Source organism: Poecilia reticulata, chromosome 12 (assembly GCF_904066995.2).
Source record: "Poecilia reticulata chromosome 12, P_reticulata-male-v2, whole genome shotgun sequence".
NCBI classification, from domain to species: Eukaryota; Metazoa; Chordata; class Actinopteri; order Cyprinodontiformes; family Poeciliidae; genus Poecilia; species Poecilia reticulata.
In genome coordinates this window covers 9,443,532-9,460,987 of record NC_088841.1, presented here as the reverse complement: position 1 = coordinate 9,460,987, position 17,456 = coordinate 9,443,532, and the positions used below count along the sequence as shown (strand labels likewise).

The following is a 17,456-nucleotide window of genomic DNA, read 5'->3' as shown; positions in this document are numbered from 1 at the left end:
GCATCAGGCCCTTATTTCTTATTGCTGTTCAGATTATTGTTATATTGTTCAGCACTTTATGCCCTTCCAGTTTTTTTAAGGGCTCTTGGATTGGACCAAATCTTGGAGCTACAGGTTCTGCAGGAGCATCAAAAATATTGCTACTCTTTCAGAGATGCATGCATCCCTCTTGACTCAAGGCCACATAATTAGTCAATATCAATAATTATTGATTCATTCTTCTGTTTTAAACATCTGAAATACTGCCAAACTGGTGACTTGACATTTCCTGGTTTATCTGAAGCTTTAACTCCACGCCATTGTTTTTTACTCTTAAGCAGTTACGAGGTGACTGCTGCCAGGCAAAATACTCAACAGGTTGTTGCTAGGTAACTATAGACTGAGTGAGCTAGTTGATGCCACACACCTTGCTTAGTTAGCTGTGAGATGTTGAGCGGCTAAAGTCTTTCCTCTGCCTACATCCCCCAGAATGCTGTGGGTTTTTGGATCGGAGTTCAGTGAAATATTGAATCTTCTATCAGAAGTATCATCTACTGATATTGATCATGTCTCTATCATTATATATATTATTACTGATTTATTATTCAGCCCAAGAGTCACACTTACTGCAAAATTTCTAATCCCCAAACCAGAAAGAGCAGAATTGCTAAATTGTTCCTACTGTACACAGTAAGCAGAGTGTGTGTGGCTGCTGCTGTGTGTCCTACCTGCGCGACGGCCACCTGAGTGTGCTGCTGTTGCTGCTGCAGCTGCTGCTGAAGGAGCTGCAGGTAGTGCTGAGAAGCCAGTGGAGTGAGAGACGAAGAGCAAGGGCTGCTGGGAGTGATGCCTTGAGACGTCACAGTGAAGACGGACCGTCTGTCGATGTCCTGACAAATATTATTAAACACAGACGGAGATCATGAGTGGTTTTCAGTCTTCTCTTTTCAAATCCCACAACTATTGGATACACTAACAGCAGAACCTGAGGTGTCTAATAACAATAAACAGCACAATTCAGGCTCGGTTTCAGATCATTCGCGTAAATACTCTGGTTCGTGCCTCTCCCGGTTTACCCCACGGGAATTTCAAAGTGATTTTCCAGATGATCTCCAGCAGCAACATTTTCCCTGAGGAAATGGTGCAGTCACTAAACTTGACCAGCCTTTTCTTTCGCACCGCCAAGACGAATGGAGAAAACGAGTAAATCAGCATATTGTCTGGGATCCCGCTGAGAAACATAAGTGTGTAGTGAGAGAACATGTTTACACAAAAACACATGGGATATATATTTGCACCTTTTCTTCTTTCTGCTGGCACACAAAATGAGGCTATGCAATTATGTAATGCCCCCATTCCACCACTAGAGGGAAACACAGCACAACAAAAACTAAAGCAAGCTCAATGTGAATGACTAAGAAGCCTCATACTAACACAGACTCCTTAGCTTACTGAAAAAATAAAAATAAAAAAAAAATATAAACGCGTTTTTGGAAAATAAATTATAATTTTTGACTAATTAAAATCACATATCTAATTAGTGACATAAGTGTCATTGACCATAAGACATTTCCTTAAAGAGCCTGAAAGCATATTTTCCAATTAGTCTATATAAAACAAAGATGGGTTAAAACCACAACTTTAGGCCAAATGTCTGACACATGCACAGCCTTCTCAGTGAGAAGTCCTAATTAGGATATCTTACTGTTCAACATATCTTTAACAGGCAGTGATTTAAAATCCTAGTCCTGAGTTATCACTGCACAATTTTACTAATCCTCAAGGGCGGATCTAGAAAAATATTGATGGGGTGGTAAGAGGGGGGCAGGGATTTTTTCAGGGGTGGCAGCATAAGCCAGTATGTATAAAACATCTCATTCTCACGTTTAGCTTACACAAACCTAACATTGGACTTAATTTACTTGTTGCAAAATGTTTTTAACTTGCATTGTTCCAAAATGAGCTTCATGTAGCACTGAGAATTAAATATAGTTTCTTAATATAGTATAGTTAATTATTTTTATGTCTTTCATACTCTTGCTAATTGATATGTATTACTGGATTGGACAGCGCCTATTAGTCGCTATGTGATTCATTGAGTTATGTCCAGAATCCATTTTATCCCAATGCAGGACAAGGAGAAATCTGTCACAAAAATATTCATAGCGCCATCATTTGTCATCAGATATATCTACAACTTAAAATAAAGAGGAGAAAACTGATGTTTGATCAATTCTCTGTGATACAAATCTATAAACAATTTTGTTTCCGTTAGTTGCAAGAAGGGTCAAATTTCTCTTATATTGGTTAATCGTTTTATTTTAAATATGTTGTAGGAACCGTAGTTTGATGATTAGTTCAGTTTTTGTCGCTTGTTTAACTTTTAGGAATTGCAGCGGCCGCAGACAGTGCGCCACAATAAAGGTACAATAAAGCTGATAAACAGGTGAAGAACCAAACACCACTTCTATTCTGCCTTTTCTCGCTCTTTGTGTGTCGGCTTTGTTGCCATGACCCATTGTCATGGCAACCAACAGACAACAGCTCAACGAGCACATAGGGCAGAGATTACTGATCAGGGGAATCAACAACAGAAAACAAACACAAAAAAGTAGCAAAAACACCAAAACATAACATTCTGTCTGTTACATTATGCTGTCAGGCTTGATGTCTATATTGTGATTATTAATAAGTTTTCGCCTGAGCACAGCGGTGGTTGATTAGCAGTGGCGGAGCTAGACTTTTAAAGTTGGGGGGGCCAAGGGGGGGCCAGGACTACCTCTCGGGGGGGCAAAATTTTAAATGTGTGTGTGCACATCTATATATATATATATATATATATATATATACCCTTCAGATGGATTACTGTGACGTTTCTGAGAAATCAAAGAGAGCAGACGGGGGGTTTTGGGATTAGGTGTCCCCCCCCTTTTTTTTTTTTACAAGGCGAGCAGGAACATTCAGGTTCCCCGCACTAATCCCTGTCTGTCTTTTTGCAGCGTAATAATTCCATCTCCCACAGGGACGGCGTCCCGTCTGTTAGCGCGTCAAACATTTACACCTTTAAATACAATGTCATCTATTTATCGGATGCAACAAGGAGCGAGGCGTTTTGTGCAAACGTTATTTGGTATTAATCGATGGAGAGCTGTGGGAAATGATCTTGTCAGATACTCTACAGTTGCTAAGCTTAATGAGCCATCTGGAAGCTCTGCGCTCAAAAAGCCGAAACCCAACATTGAATCGCAGGAGCGGAGTCAATATCCCACAGCGACAAAAAAGCAAAATGCAGCTTGAGGCCAGGAAACCTGCAATCATTCAAACTAGGAAGATTGTGCTGCCTCACACTGCCGACGTCAGAACTGACGGGAGGTGGAAGTGCGAAGGGAATAATCTGACACCAAAAAATGAACTTTGAGTCATTTTACTGCAAGATTTACGGACTAGTGGGATTAATGAGAAGTACAGACCTGTCAGATGCTCTCTGTAAGAAAACTCAGAGCTGAACAACAATGGAAAAGATCGAAAGACCATAATAAGCGAACAAAAAGCTTTTCGAGAAAGTGACAAGAGTTCAAAAATTGGGAAACAAAAACAAATATATTTAACCTCAACTGCCAGATTTCACACCACAGACAATACAAATGTTAAAGGGTTTAGAACACATCGATTCTTCCAGTTTTACTCAAATTCAACTTAACTTAGTTATTAGGTAGGTTGACCAATACTGAACATACCTATACAAATATGTCTTTTTCAGGGAACAAGATATAAGTTAGTGACTTAAAAAGGTTAATTAAGCCGTCAAAGGTGATTCTACCAAAACCTACAAGCCAAGCTGTGCCAGAACTACCTTTGACCTTACTTACTACTTAAACCTGCAGGTAGTTTGGGATGGAATAGACAGGAGAGTGAGAGCAAAGGAACTTACAAGAGCCACATGTTTACAGGAAAATCTGCCAGTAGGTTTTATTTAGGGCAGTGTTTCTTAACCTGGGTTCGGTCAAACCCCAGGGGTTCGGTGAGTCGGTTTCAGGGGTTCGGCAGAGCTTCTGCCGCGGAGGTAAAGACACACTTGTGTAAAGTCGTGATGACGCGCACCGCTTTGCCATCACTTGCTGCAGAGGATCACATTACATTGCTTAGCCAATCAGAGCTGCGGAGGAGCCCTGATTGAAGGAGCTCCACTCTCAGCATGGATTTGAACTTGTGTCTTTATTTACTTCAGCAAAGCTCACAGTTTTTACCAAATTCTGTAGTCTAAATCTTCTCCTTAGTCGTGTCTTTTCGGGGTTGGTACTGCCTCTAGTGGTGTGGGGGTGGTAACACAACTAATATAATTACATTACTAAATCAGAATACCGCAAATTATTTTAATTATTTTGTGTGTCGAGGGCGGGGGATTGGAATAAGAAGGGTTCGGCGAATGCGCATATGCAACTGGGGGGTTCGGTACCTCAAAAAAGGTTAAGAACCACTGATTTAGGGGTATCGGAGTTACAGGTGCAAAATCCAAAGACAGTTTTTGTGTCTTTGGACACAAAAGACACAGTATTTGTGTCTTTGGACTTGTGAAAAAATATTCACAAGTCAAGAAAGGATTAAACTGTGTATTTTTTTGTTGCTCTATCTCGTAAATCCCAAATAAATTACCTGTAGTTTGGTGTTGCAACATGAAAAAGGGGAAATGTTCAAGGTGTATGAATCATTTTTCAAGTCGCACATGGCTGTAAAACTCGGTGCAGAGCCATAGACGAGCTGAAACTATCTACAGCACATATAATAATACTATATTAAAAATGTTTGAGTTTTAGCTGAATTCTGTTGAGAGCAAATACTTTTTAGGAGTTTTTTTTCTAGCAGGTTTACATTAGTGATGTCTTTTTTTTGTTGGCCTACAGTTTTCAAGGCATTTTGTTAGAAGCAGGGTCTTTAAGTGCGAACTAACATGGTTTGTAACATAAAATCAATTCCAAACTTTACTGTCGCCAGTTTTCCTACTTCGTTCTATGATTCAGCAAAGGTTATATCTTCCTAGGGATTTTTATGGCAGACTAAAAGGATTTTCTTTGGCAGACTATTGCTCTGTTGCTTTAAAAGTAGAGCCACATATCTTTAAAAATGTGCACTCTTTACTGCCTGGAGAGCACCTGAGAGCTGCTGTGGCTGGCCTGCAAACAAATGCGCTTTAAAAACCTGTTTCAAAATAAAATGCTCCGAGTTTTAAACGCTTATCACAAGCACAAAATATATAACTGTTTATTCGTTTACAATCTAAAGCATAATATTCCAAATATTATGTGCTATTTATTAAAAGCCACTCATGAAATTCGTGTTACTGTTACGACTAATATATAATGAAACTCTCCGATAGACAAGACAAGGTTTCATTTTGGTCAAGATGACTTTTCATGGAAGAAATAGAAATACATTTGCAACAAAAAGATGATTTAAAAATTGTTCAATTCATTTAGAGGGACACCGAATCCCCAAGACCATGTGTAGTATCTGAAAATACAGTAAAATAAGTATTGATCTACAACTATCTGCTCAAATTACAAAGCACATTACAACTACGGAGCTTCGTAATTCTAAAGCACAAACATTAGACCCGCTAATACTGAAGCATCAGTATGACACACAGCTCTTATTTCAGTTTACGTAGCTCTACTGGTTCAAGGTGCGACAGTGCGTCCTTGAGCTCCTCACCATGATTGTCTGGCCTGGTTTGACCATGTTGAGTTCGGCCAGGCTCTGCAGGATCTCACCAACTGCCTTCTCGCACAGCGAACCGTCAGTCGAAGGATCTCCTGCTCCTCCTCCTCGCCCTCTTTCGTCTGTATCCTCGTCCTCTTCATTACGCTCACTTCCTGTGAGCTCACGAGCTGCGGAGAAAGAAAAAAAAAAACACACACACACACAATGCTCCACTTTAGGTCCTATACGTGCAAATGTCTGGCCATAAATTATTAATTAAATTCGCATTACACATAGATGGTATGACGACTGAAAGCTATTCTTGGAGCAAACAGTAATTTATCCAGACGTGATGAAGAGCTTTTCGATCCCAGGGAGCTGTGGACTCACTGCGTAAATTACAGTTATTAGCTCAGATGAGTTTCAGCCCACAGAAACTGGTCTGTTGTTTTCTTAAGTTTGTGCCATATCCTGCTTTACCGGGCCCCGGTGCTTTTGCTGTAGGATAATTGATCAAAATTTAAAAATCTGGTAAGGTTTGATGGTGACATCACCTATAATAAGGCATGGAAGTCTAATCTTAAAAGCCGCAGTCAAATTTACTTACAGAAACTAAATATTTAGAGGTTGAAGTGCCTTGTTGTGGTGGATGCATGGCAATTCAATCAATCTTATGTTAATCGTAAATTGTCTGGTTTCTAGTACCACAGTGTATTAATTATAACAACTCTCTTGCAGAGTCATCTGCATTTAAGATTTGAAATAACGTAAAACATAATCGAACGCAAAAAAGACCAAACACATTTGGTTTTCTCTGCTGTTTGTTTTGGTCCACTGAGCAGCTGGAGTTTGAAGAAATGAAAAGTAATTTAATCCACAGCTTCTGAGGTTGCAGTAACCAGAAAAATAACACTTTAATAACACCAACATCTTCTTCTTCTGTTTCTGCCTGAGACTGAAACAAAAAGTCGACTTTTGCCCTCAGGAGGCTTCATATCCAGGTCAGATCGCTGCAGCAAATTATGCACAAACAAGAAACTTTGGGCTCATTCTTACCACCGACACACCAACAAACAGCAGGTAGATGCCAGAGCTGACAGATTCGGGATTAATCATTGATAGTGAATTGGATGAGAGCTAATTGTGTCACCACATGTTGTGTCAGATGTTCCCAACAGGTGCCCGACATCACAACGAAATAACCCACAAAGTTTGACAACTGCTGCACTTCTTTTCTCGTGTGACGAAAACAAATCCGTAAAATAAAAATTTAGTACGCATTACAAAAGCAAATCCTTCAAATGAAAGAGAGAAACCCAGAGTTAGACTTCAACGTTTCCCAGCTTTGAAGTGTCTCTTGTTTGTTTTAATTATAAAACGTCTCCAGCAAAGAATCTCTTTTTTTCTTCTACTGTTAGATTCGCACAAATTCTGAGTTGTGTTTTAACTAGTTGCTGCTCTGCTATGTACATTTCAAGTACTGGCTTCTTCCTCGCTAGGCGGCCTGACAGCCGGTGTCAGTTCAGAGAACAACAAGCCCGCAGGTGGAGACACTCATTCACCAATCTGCACACAGACCCATCCAGAAATTTCCAGTCACCCTCTTCATAATATAAACCCTTCTTGGCTTCTCTGTCACTTTCCTCCTCCGCTGGTAATTTCGCCAGATGAAGTTAATCTTTCGGCAACCGGAAGAAACATTACAGTTTTCAGCCCAAAGGGATTCACGAGATCTCATGGTCAGTGTGTTTTTTCTGTGCCCTGCTACAGAGAGCGTGTCCTCACCGTGGCTGCTGGGCTCTTCCGTCGACTTGTCGCTATCGCCGTCTGCCTGTCCGCCGGCGTACTGCTCCTGCTCGGCGTGCTGCAAACTCAGCTTATGGCAAACCTCAAACGCCTGACCCACAGTTCGCACAATACGCATGGCCTGAGTCTGAGTGGGAGGGAAGAGTTAGCTAACGTGGAGACAAGTGAGCAGAATATCTGCTGCTTGCACGAAAGAGAAGCAACACAGAAACACATTTTACAATTCGGTTATCAATTTTTTTGTCAAAAAGAATATAATATCACTTATGGAACAACTGAGTCAAGATAATGTATGGCAGACACAAAGGAATGTCTCAAAAGAAGAAAAGGACGAGATGGTTTTCTAAAATGTGCATTTGTACTCGTTGTCCTTTAGCGCAGCTCGTTTGTATTCACTGCAGGCTATAATTCTAAGTGGGTGAATATTAACTAAGCCAATGAAAATTGAATTCAAGATCCAATTTAAAACTCAAAATGGATAGCCGAACCGCCATAAATAGAAAATGAATTTCGAAAGGAATCCATTATTAAAATGAAAGAAAATTAAGTGCCGTGGAAAAAAAGTATTTAACTCTAACAGATTTCTTCTATTTTTGCCTTTTTCCTCAAACTAAAATGTTTCGGATCATCGAAAATAATTATAACATTAGAGAAATAAATATATATAGATTTCAAATGACTTTATTTAATCGTTTAAAAGAGCCATCCAAACCAACATGGGTTTGGATGATGTGATTAATCACATTTTTTGGTTCAAATTCACTAGCAGTACCGACACCTGATGACTGACAGACAATAACAATGAAAATATCACCTATATATAAGCTGACTGACAACATAAACAGGATAAAAGATCTCAAAAAGAAACACATAAACAAGTAAGGAAAAAAATGGGCAAATAGTTTATAACTAGACTGAATACGGTGCTTTTAATGAGCAATTTTTATCAGTTTTTCAGTATTTTGGTGAATTTCCGTATACTGCAGTCTTCTGCAGCCTGTGGATTAACATCTTGACAGAGCATCATTCATTTTTGTCCCATCAATAAGCACCTAAAGGTGTGATTTCTCTGCAATCTGCACTTCCTGAGGAATAGACCGAACTGTACCTTCTTTTTAGATTTGAAGACATTGCATCTGAATGAATTACTGGAGCCGTCTCTTGCAATGTAGCTGAAGATCTTCAAGTCCTGGGAGTCATGCGATACATAGAAAATCCTGGAAATGACAGCAGACTGAAGTGAAATAAAATTGTCAAGATGATCCGCAAAGCTCGTTGGCACTGACTTTTAAAGTGTTTGTCACTAATAATAATGACTTAACCAACAGTGAGGAAAAGTGGGAAAAGTTTAACTTTTTCACTTTACATAAAAAAACAAAAAAACATAATCCTGTTTAGCCTGCAAGTTGGTCCCAGTTTAAAGTCTTTGAGGATTGACACCGGGTTAGATTAGGTCATGTTCATGCATGCCCAGTTCAAATCTAAATCTCATTCAGAAGCTACAGTAAGACATAAACAAATATTAAGTTCAGAAATCCTTTCCATCCAGTCCGATTGATATTCAGACGAATGGACAAAATCCAGTCACAAGATACAAATTCAATCAAAATAACTCAGGGAGGGATGAATGCAAATAAACACGCCAGATTTATGTATTGGCATATTGTTTACAGTAACAAGTCCAGGTCTTTTTATGTTTCTGACCAACTATGTAAGCCATAAGAGGAGATCTTTAACCAACAATTGAGTTTTCAGCTTACCTGTATATCGGATCATGCATGATCAACATCTTGTTCTCATCCCATGTCCATTCTTTTCTCTGTGTTAGACAGAAATCAGCACCGTCAGACATAGATACAAAATTATAACTTCAACTAGTAAAGTTTTCCGGGGATGTGAGACCTTCTGTTTTTTCTTCAGTGCCACCTTGACTCCGTCCACAGACACCACAATGCTGACCTTTTTCTTCTTGATGTTCTTGGCTTTGAATTCATACTGGAAAATAAAATCAAAAAAGGCGCGAGTTATCAACACAGGACAATTATTGGTTGCACTACGTTCTTTTTAGGGGCCCCAGAGTACAGGAGAATAAACACAAATCTATCCCTTCCTCTTTGTAGTTCTGTATTGGTCTGACACATAAATCCCAATAAAATACATTAGAGTGTATGCTGTTAGTGGGAAAGGCACCATACGTTTGTAAGCAGGCATTTGCTAGAAACTGGACACATTGACACCAACACTTCTTACTGGACGGAGTAAAATCCTGGTGTTGCCAGGAGATCAATCAGGAAAGCAAACACTTCAAAATAATATATTTGCTAAGAGAACCGAGTTGTTTTCACAGAAAACTCATAAGAAAAGAGGCTTTAGAGCTACCTAATGTTTTCTCATCTAGTAAAGTAAGCCATCCAAGCTGTGTGATTATCCTTGTTGTGCTTGCTTAGTGCAAAACAAAAGCTGTGCATGCACTTAACACGTTTCCCTCTCGTCAGCTAGCCTCAAGGTCTGCTGAGGCACCTTGCATGTCTGCTCTGTCGCCTCAAATCAGTGGCCAATTTAAACAAGAAGCACTTAGGCTCCTTCTAGTTGCAATCCAGGAAGGCGCACAGCGGGACTATCGGAAAACATGAGCTAAAGCCGGTCCAATTCAGCTGAGAGGAGACTGCTTTGCTTGGGGACTTGACTCCTAAATGCGCGTTTAATGAACATGTATTTAATGTGATGAGAGGTCGGTTTGTTCTCATGTTTCTGCTGTTTGCTGGTAGCAGCAAGTCAATGTTTTAGCTTCGTTGTGAAAAACTGGACAGAGAGAAACTAGTGAGAGTGTGTATCTATGCGTGTATCAGCATAAGTCGTAGCCAAGCTGCTCATGAAGCGAGTGGGAATGTGCATTACACCAGGGAGCATCATTACAAGAGCAAGATGAAAAGCGCGGAGCTTAAATATTAACCATGATGCACTGCCTCTGCTGCAACACCTGCACACCCAAACTAAAGTTTTAGAACAAGTGAATACACTTTGCAACAAAAGGATAAAATCCTCCAGTTAAAAGGCGAGCTGCTGGGAAAACAAAACAGGCCCATATTCTTGGCTGAACTCTCAAAACTACTTTTAACAACGTTTGCTAGGGTTTGTTTTTTTTTGAGCAGCTAGTGAGAAGATATAACTTGCATCTTTATAGCTAATAAGGTTTTAAAAGGAGCTTCAAACTTTTATTTTTTTTTTTACTTGAAATGGCAAAGAAAAAGTGATTATCAGTCGCTATGGCTGTTTTAAGAACAAAAAGCCTGTATTACAGTGATAAGGCTGGGTTTCCAAAACAGAATTTCTTCTGAAGGCTTTGTGACCTTAATTCCATCAATTTGTAATTTAGTTGCAATATGACATCAAGCTACATAATAGTTTGATGGTCACCTTTGGAGGTGGTAGTAGACAATAATTTGCTGTTGCAAAAGCTGCTAGTTTTCAAGTAAAGTAAAGCTAGCTGTTAGCTAGCTTATATTGGGTGAAGTGCCTTGCCTAGGGGCACATTGACATGCAACCGAAGGTTGCTGAAATAATCCCACAACTTAAAAAGACAGGGACACTTTTAATTTATTTTTAAGATTAAGTGGCTGCTTAATTGCCTGCCACTTTTTGGTTTTACACTGATTATGATATGACAATGGTAATATAGTCATACTGCCACCGACAACCTTTCTGATCTCCAAAGGAAAGCAAAAAAAACCCCCTGCTGTATTGTAAATGTTATGAAATGACAATAAAAGACTAATTTGAAGGCTCGGTATCAGATGCGACATATATAGCCGTTCCATCTACAGTAGCTTTAAAAAGAAAAGTTCCACTTGGTAAATTTGCACTGTACTGTGCTGTCAAAAACTGCCAATTTCGATTTCAGTTCTTTCACAACAAAAACTATGCATGGCTTAGTTTACAAAATTTTTTCAGGACTTCGAAATAAATGCATCTTACATAAAGCATATGGAAATACAATATTCTTGTCAACCATTTCATAACATTTCCAATGACAGACTGCTTTTTAAAATCTGAAAGAAGGAAGTAAGTCATGGAAACTGTCAGTGTCTGCAGGGCCTTGTTGGATATCTGTTGTTGTGGTGGGCGTTGTGTCTGGGAGAATAGCCGGTGCTATAATTAACAGGTGCTATGCACACATACTGTCTGTACTGTATGTTAAAATGCGCAATAAATAGTTGGGCCGTGCTGCATCAGTGTGAATAATTTTCCCAGGAGCTTTCCTATGCAAATGAGACGTTGCAGCGAAATAAAACAAATGTCATCACGGAGACCACGACCGGTATAAGAATGAAGATTAAAAGCGATGACTGGAGGTTAGAAGAGCTGACAAAAGAGGCGGGGTACCACCATCATCATCATCATCATCATCATCATCATCATCATCATCATCATCATCATCATCATCATCATCATCATCATCATCATCATCATCATCCATGGATCTCCTGGGAACGGCAACCTTCCCATTCAGCTGCGTGATGCTGCTATGCAACAATTAGCTCAGCATTATGTCAACAAGGCCCGTCAGAAGCCATTAGAGACGGCTATTGTTCTGTTTTCTTGTGTAACGCTTGGATATGCACACTCTGTTTGAACAGACTGAGAGCAAATAAATGGCTTAATTTACCAAAGCAGTTTTGTAGTTGCACAGTGTTTTGCTTGCATGTTCATCATCTGCCCGTGTCCGCTTTAAAAGCTGGGCTCTCCCTGGCCTGAATCCACAGCGATTAAAGTTTCAGTCGCTAATTATCCAGACCTGAGTCCTGGGAGAGCTGATTAAACGGAAAATAGGCGGGAGAAGCAGAAACACACCAGAGACACTAAAATGGAGTTAAAGTGAGAGCTAACATGCCGAGAAGTGAAGTGCTGTTGCCGTAAGATGAAAAGGAAAGTTTCAAAAGTGAAATTCAGATTCGTTTGTCTTTATTACTGGAAGCTCATAAAGCCAATGAAAAACACACTTCCTGTGCAGATCCGGTTCTTTACCTGGAGCTGCTAATGAACTGACCTAATTCAGAATAATCAGTATCGTTTGTGGTGTCAGCTTCCAAAAAAGATGACAGAAACATCAATCTATTAAGAATCTGAGTGTAAAAAAAAAAAGACATTTTAAAGCAAGCAGTGCTTTGGGGGAAACCTTTGATCTGTATCCTTTGCACTTTAAACAATTTTCCTGCACTTTCATCAAGTATGCCACTTATAAATCCCCCATTTTGATTTGAGGGTTGGCTCACAAATACATCTAAAATGGTAATTCCATTACATTTGAAAGAGGATAAGAATCTAAACATAAACAACTATTTATAGTCAGTAAAAACAAACGGAACAAGTAAGACAAATGAAAAATTGGTGTTGGGATTATAAGTGTTTTTACATACTTTTATTTTAAAATAATCATTAAGGAACACTGTCCTCTTTGGTCAAATAAATAAATAAATAAATAAAAATAATTAAGACATTTTGACAAATGTGACCTGTGTAGCATTTAAAAATAATGAAATAGAGTGAAGCTTTTGTTTGTGCTGGCACTTGATGTTGACATCCCAAAGTTTGACTCATAATCTTCGTCTCTCCAAGTCTCTTGGCATCTTATGAAACGTTTCCAACATTAAATTTTTCAACAAAATGTTTCAATGCCCCAAAACCAAGAGTGGTTATTTTAACCACGGGGGGAAAACAACAACAAATAGCATCAATGTAATTGCTAAATGGTTTTCATATGAAAGATAACCCTCGCCATGTTAACGTTATGTAAACCCTCAAAGCTGTGCCAGATCTGTGGCCTGGTCTGAAGTCAGCAACAGCAATGAAATGTAAAATATGGTGTCTTTTTCAAACAGGCGAATGTTGCTATAATAGTGTCTAAATTTACTTCATAACAAAAACGCAGCTTTTCCATAATTTAAGCTTCATTCCAACGCTACACAGAAGCAAAATTCAATTTTCAAATTGCATCTGAAAGTATAAAATTTTTATCTTTGCTTAAGTGCAAACATTTGTTAAATATTTATGCTTCTGATGCAATTATAGTGTAACAACAACAGGAATGCAATCGGCATTTGATGAAGGAGAAAGAGAATTTTAATCCCAATGGGCTTTAAACCTGGTAAAATGAAGGTTAAATAATTATTATTATTATTTTTTTTTTTAATGACGTTAGCAAACCCACGAAGAAATAAATGGTAGGTTTAAGCAGAGCTCCACTGTGACAGTTGAAGAAACCCTCTGAACTGCAATAAAAATATTTAGGGTGGTAATTACAGGCATGCAAACGACTTTGGCTTCAAGTTCTAAATTGCTCTCTTTAAAAGATTTGTGCAAAAGCCGCAACCTGAGCCCAAAACCCACGGAAGTGACTCTTGCATGAGTGCAGGAGCTTAGTGGAAACAGACTGGAGGTATTTACTTCAAATGCTGGCTGTCACCATTAGGGCCGTCAGCCTCATCAGTCTTTTGATGCATTTCCATCACTGCTCCTCTCTACAATGTATTATAAAAGTGTCAAAGAGAAAAGTGATGACTGCCGTTGTGCCCACTGAGTGAGGAGAGAAAACTGGCTCTCACTACAGAGGCCTGGGTTATGAGTTATGGCCTGGCAGTTTAAAAAGTGAGACAAACATTTAACAGGAGACCATCTATTTGCCATTCTGAAGCAAATTTATAAAAAAACAACTTGGAGAAGCTTATTTCTGCCTCGTGAACGTCATTGCTTGCCTGCTGTCCAAATGTTTCCGATGCTTTAAACGTGCGCAGCATGTGTTTGCCTGCATCAAATTTTGCTGAGCAACAATTACCCCTGACACTTCATAGTGGATGGATGCTCATGACTGCCCCCCAGAGATGAATATGGGGTGTAATACTGGTTTCCAGTCCATGTCAGGACCTACCAGTGGGTTCCACTGTGAAATAAACATGTGTAATGTCATGGAATGAAAGGATGATCTGAAAGGGGCTCGTCTTTACAGCACTGATTACTGATCAGAAATCAGCGGGGCTGCCAAACATTCACAAACACCTTTTGTTGCCTCAACATGATACTGATGTTAGTGCCAATATATCTTGCATCCTTAAACCAGAATGTTTAACCATATTGTGTCATATGTGATGCAATCTTTTGCAACCAAAGCTGACACTGATGCTGCATTATTCCTGAGTTACAGCTGTTAATAAATTAAGCCAGTTGCATTAGTCCTTTTTTGGAGAGTTAATGTCATAAGCAATCCAATTTGTGTCGTTAAAGTGTCTGAACGCGAACCGGTCCTCCACAAAATGTAAAATAAAACCAGTGATTTAATGGACAAGACATAAATAGATGTAACAGTGTTTCTTAGGTTGGGGAAAACCAAACTGTTTTATTTTAATAATTTGCTTTAGCACTAGCCAGTTTGAGGTGGAAAATCCTTCCAAGTGTCTCATGCTGATGTGAGAAACGATATTCCCACAATAGTGCATTCACCAGCAGAGTTTCCCAAACCTATCCTTCAGGGCCCGCAGCTCTGCATGCTTTGCATAATGACTTACTCAAACATGCCTTATTCAAATGAACGGGTTACCTCTTCAGGCAGTCAGGAAAAGTTCTGCTGAAAATTGTCAAAACCCAATCAAATGGATCGAAATAATGGAAATTAACTCGTTCACATGTGTGACCCAATATCCATGCATGATTTGTGAATGCTAGGGAACTCCAATTCCTGTATTTTGCCATGGCAACCATTCCATGACTCTTAAGCCATTTTCACACGGCAAGGAACGGAACGGTTCCACCCGTACTGCAGCCCTGTTGTGTTTGCATATACACTGAAGTCGCCATCAAAGCTGTACCTGACGCCATTATTTTTTAAACTAAATGGTTTCGATGTAGCGACCGAAGCCTTTTCCCCAGAGATGCAGCGGAAAACTTTCTCTTTCCTCGTTGACCGATGTAGCTCATTCTGTACTCGTTCATCAGCGAGTAAGCGGAGGAAAAAAACCCCCTCATCATTAGACCAGGTTATTGCACTATATTGAGACAAATCCATTGCTAATTAAAACTAATAATAAAAATATTGAAAAGAGCAGTCTTTACAAAATAAAATACAGTTTAGTGAGAGCCAGCTGTCAACGGAAAATCAACGTCTGACTCCATAACAACCAGCGGCCAATCAGCTGCTGATTCTAAACAGAACCGCTTGGCCGGCCCGATTGGAACCACAGCTCTTATGGTTCCAAGGGGCCGGGTGGAACCTGTCGGAAGTTCTAATGCAAACATGGTCAGCCCTACTTTGAAACCGTTCCCTTCCTTGCAGTGCGAAAACGGCTTTAGTTCTTGTTGGTTTAAAAGCTTTAAATTTCTCAGTCAGTGAAAAAGCTATTTTATATTTCACCCATACTTTGGTTTACACCAACAAGTAGCCATTGAGTAAAGAGTCATCTTCACCCTGGTAAAGTACTACAGCCCTGCCCAGCAGATCCAAACCTTCCAATGGCATTAAGGGTTTAATATTAAGAATCTTTGCTTTTACAGTGTAAAGTAGCAAGCAACAGTGGACATAACTCAGATCAAAATTTTACTAAAAAAATAAAAATAAAAATTTTCCCCAAGTGCAACGGCATGAACAAGCCTCCCATTAGGTTGAAGTGGTTCTACTGCGGCTACGGTAAATAAACCCTTTGGCTCTAATCTGTCGCTGCCAACAACCTCTTAATCACAGGCCACTGAGTCTTACAGTCATTGTTCCTTCATTTGTCTTTGAGAGGTCTTGCTTGAGAGAAATTCAAAGGGTAAAGCTGAAAAAGGACTAGTGTGGGTCCACATGTGCTGCTAATGGACATCTTTAAATTGGATAAAACAGGCGGATTTAGCAACAGCAAATCACAGAAAGAGAAATCCAGGGGGAAAGTGCCAAGAGACCGAATGGAAAACAGTGGTGGAATGTGGATGCAATGTGGGTCACCGATGCTCCCTGTTCAACCATTAAATCCATATAGGAACCCACAATAGGCCCTATAGATCGCAGCCTAGCAACCCCTTCATTGTAATCCCAAGGATTTGGGGAGTTCCAGGGAATTTTAATGCTTTTTCCCCCTGCAATTCAGTTTACAAGGAGCTGACTGTGGGTAACAGAAGTGACAGGGCTACTGCCCACCATCTGAACGTAGAAAGATGGAAACAAAGTCTTGCAGGTCAACATATAGCCTTTAAATCATTTGGTTCATGATTATTTCATTTGCTATAAGTGCATTTCATTTTCTTCACAATAAACCCACTCAAGCAACTGCTTCCCAGAAGTTCAATGAAATAATGATAATAAAATGTAAAAAAACAAAAGCCGAGCTTTGATCACAGCTGCTCTGCTAGTCTCGGATTAATTTAATTTTCCTGCTGGCCATGCAGGGAGAGCAGAATTACTCCCATGACAGCGGAGATGAACAAACCTTCAGAGTGAATTGGCTCTTTGTCGTCATCAGTGATCAGAAAAGCGTAAGAGGAATATTGACCTCGACCTTCACCACTGATCATGACCTTAATCTTTATGACCCAGTACAGAAAGTTGTTTTTTTTATGAAAGTAACAAATCTGTATATGAATACAATTTATTTATTAAACAAGGAAGTGAAAGCTTTGTGTAAATAACAAGCAAATGCAGCAAAAGAAATGTCCTCATAAATCTGAGAGAAAAAACAAAAAACAAACAGATAAATGTGACCTGATCTGCCCAGTGTGTTCTGGTGTCAAACTGAAGCACTTATAAACACCTGTGAGAACCAAGCTGAATATGGAGCCCCTCTGGCAAACCACCAGTTTCAGATCTTGTCAGATGTATCAGCTTTGCCCCGCAGCAGACCCAGGCAGGCACTCCGAAGGCAATGACGGCCTTGGAGTGAGAATGGACCAACGCTTGAATGAACCGCTGAGTGGCACAGCAAACGGACAGCCAGTCCCAGAGCGCTGACGGC

General features: G+C 39.6%; 1 protein-coding gene across 2 annotated transcripts in view; it reads right to left on the bottom strand.

Moving 5' to 3' along the window:
- Positions 1-17,456, bottom strand: part of LOC103473406 (carboxyl-terminal PDZ ligand of neuronal nitric oxide synthase protein) — a 52,252-nt gene that overhangs the window by 15,046 nt on the left and 19,750 nt on the right. For both annotated transcript variants that reach the window (XR_001777173.2, XM_008423637.3), the window contains exons 3-8: positions 9,385-9,477; positions 9,243-9,301; positions 8,591-8,699; positions 7,462-7,609; positions 5,689-5,864; positions 708-869 (exon numbers count right to left, since the gene is read on the bottom strand). Coding sequence is in view for 1 of the 2 variants with exons in the window: in XM_008423637.3 (XP_008421859.2) it covers positions 708-869; positions 5,689-5,864; positions 7,462-7,609; positions 8,591-8,699; positions 9,243-9,301; positions 9,385-9,477 (747 nt within the window). In the remaining variant the exon portion in view is untranslated. The remainder of the gene's footprint in view (positions 1-707; positions 870-5,688; positions 5,865-7,461; positions 7,610-8,590; positions 8,700-9,242; positions 9,302-9,384; positions 9,478-17,456) is intronic.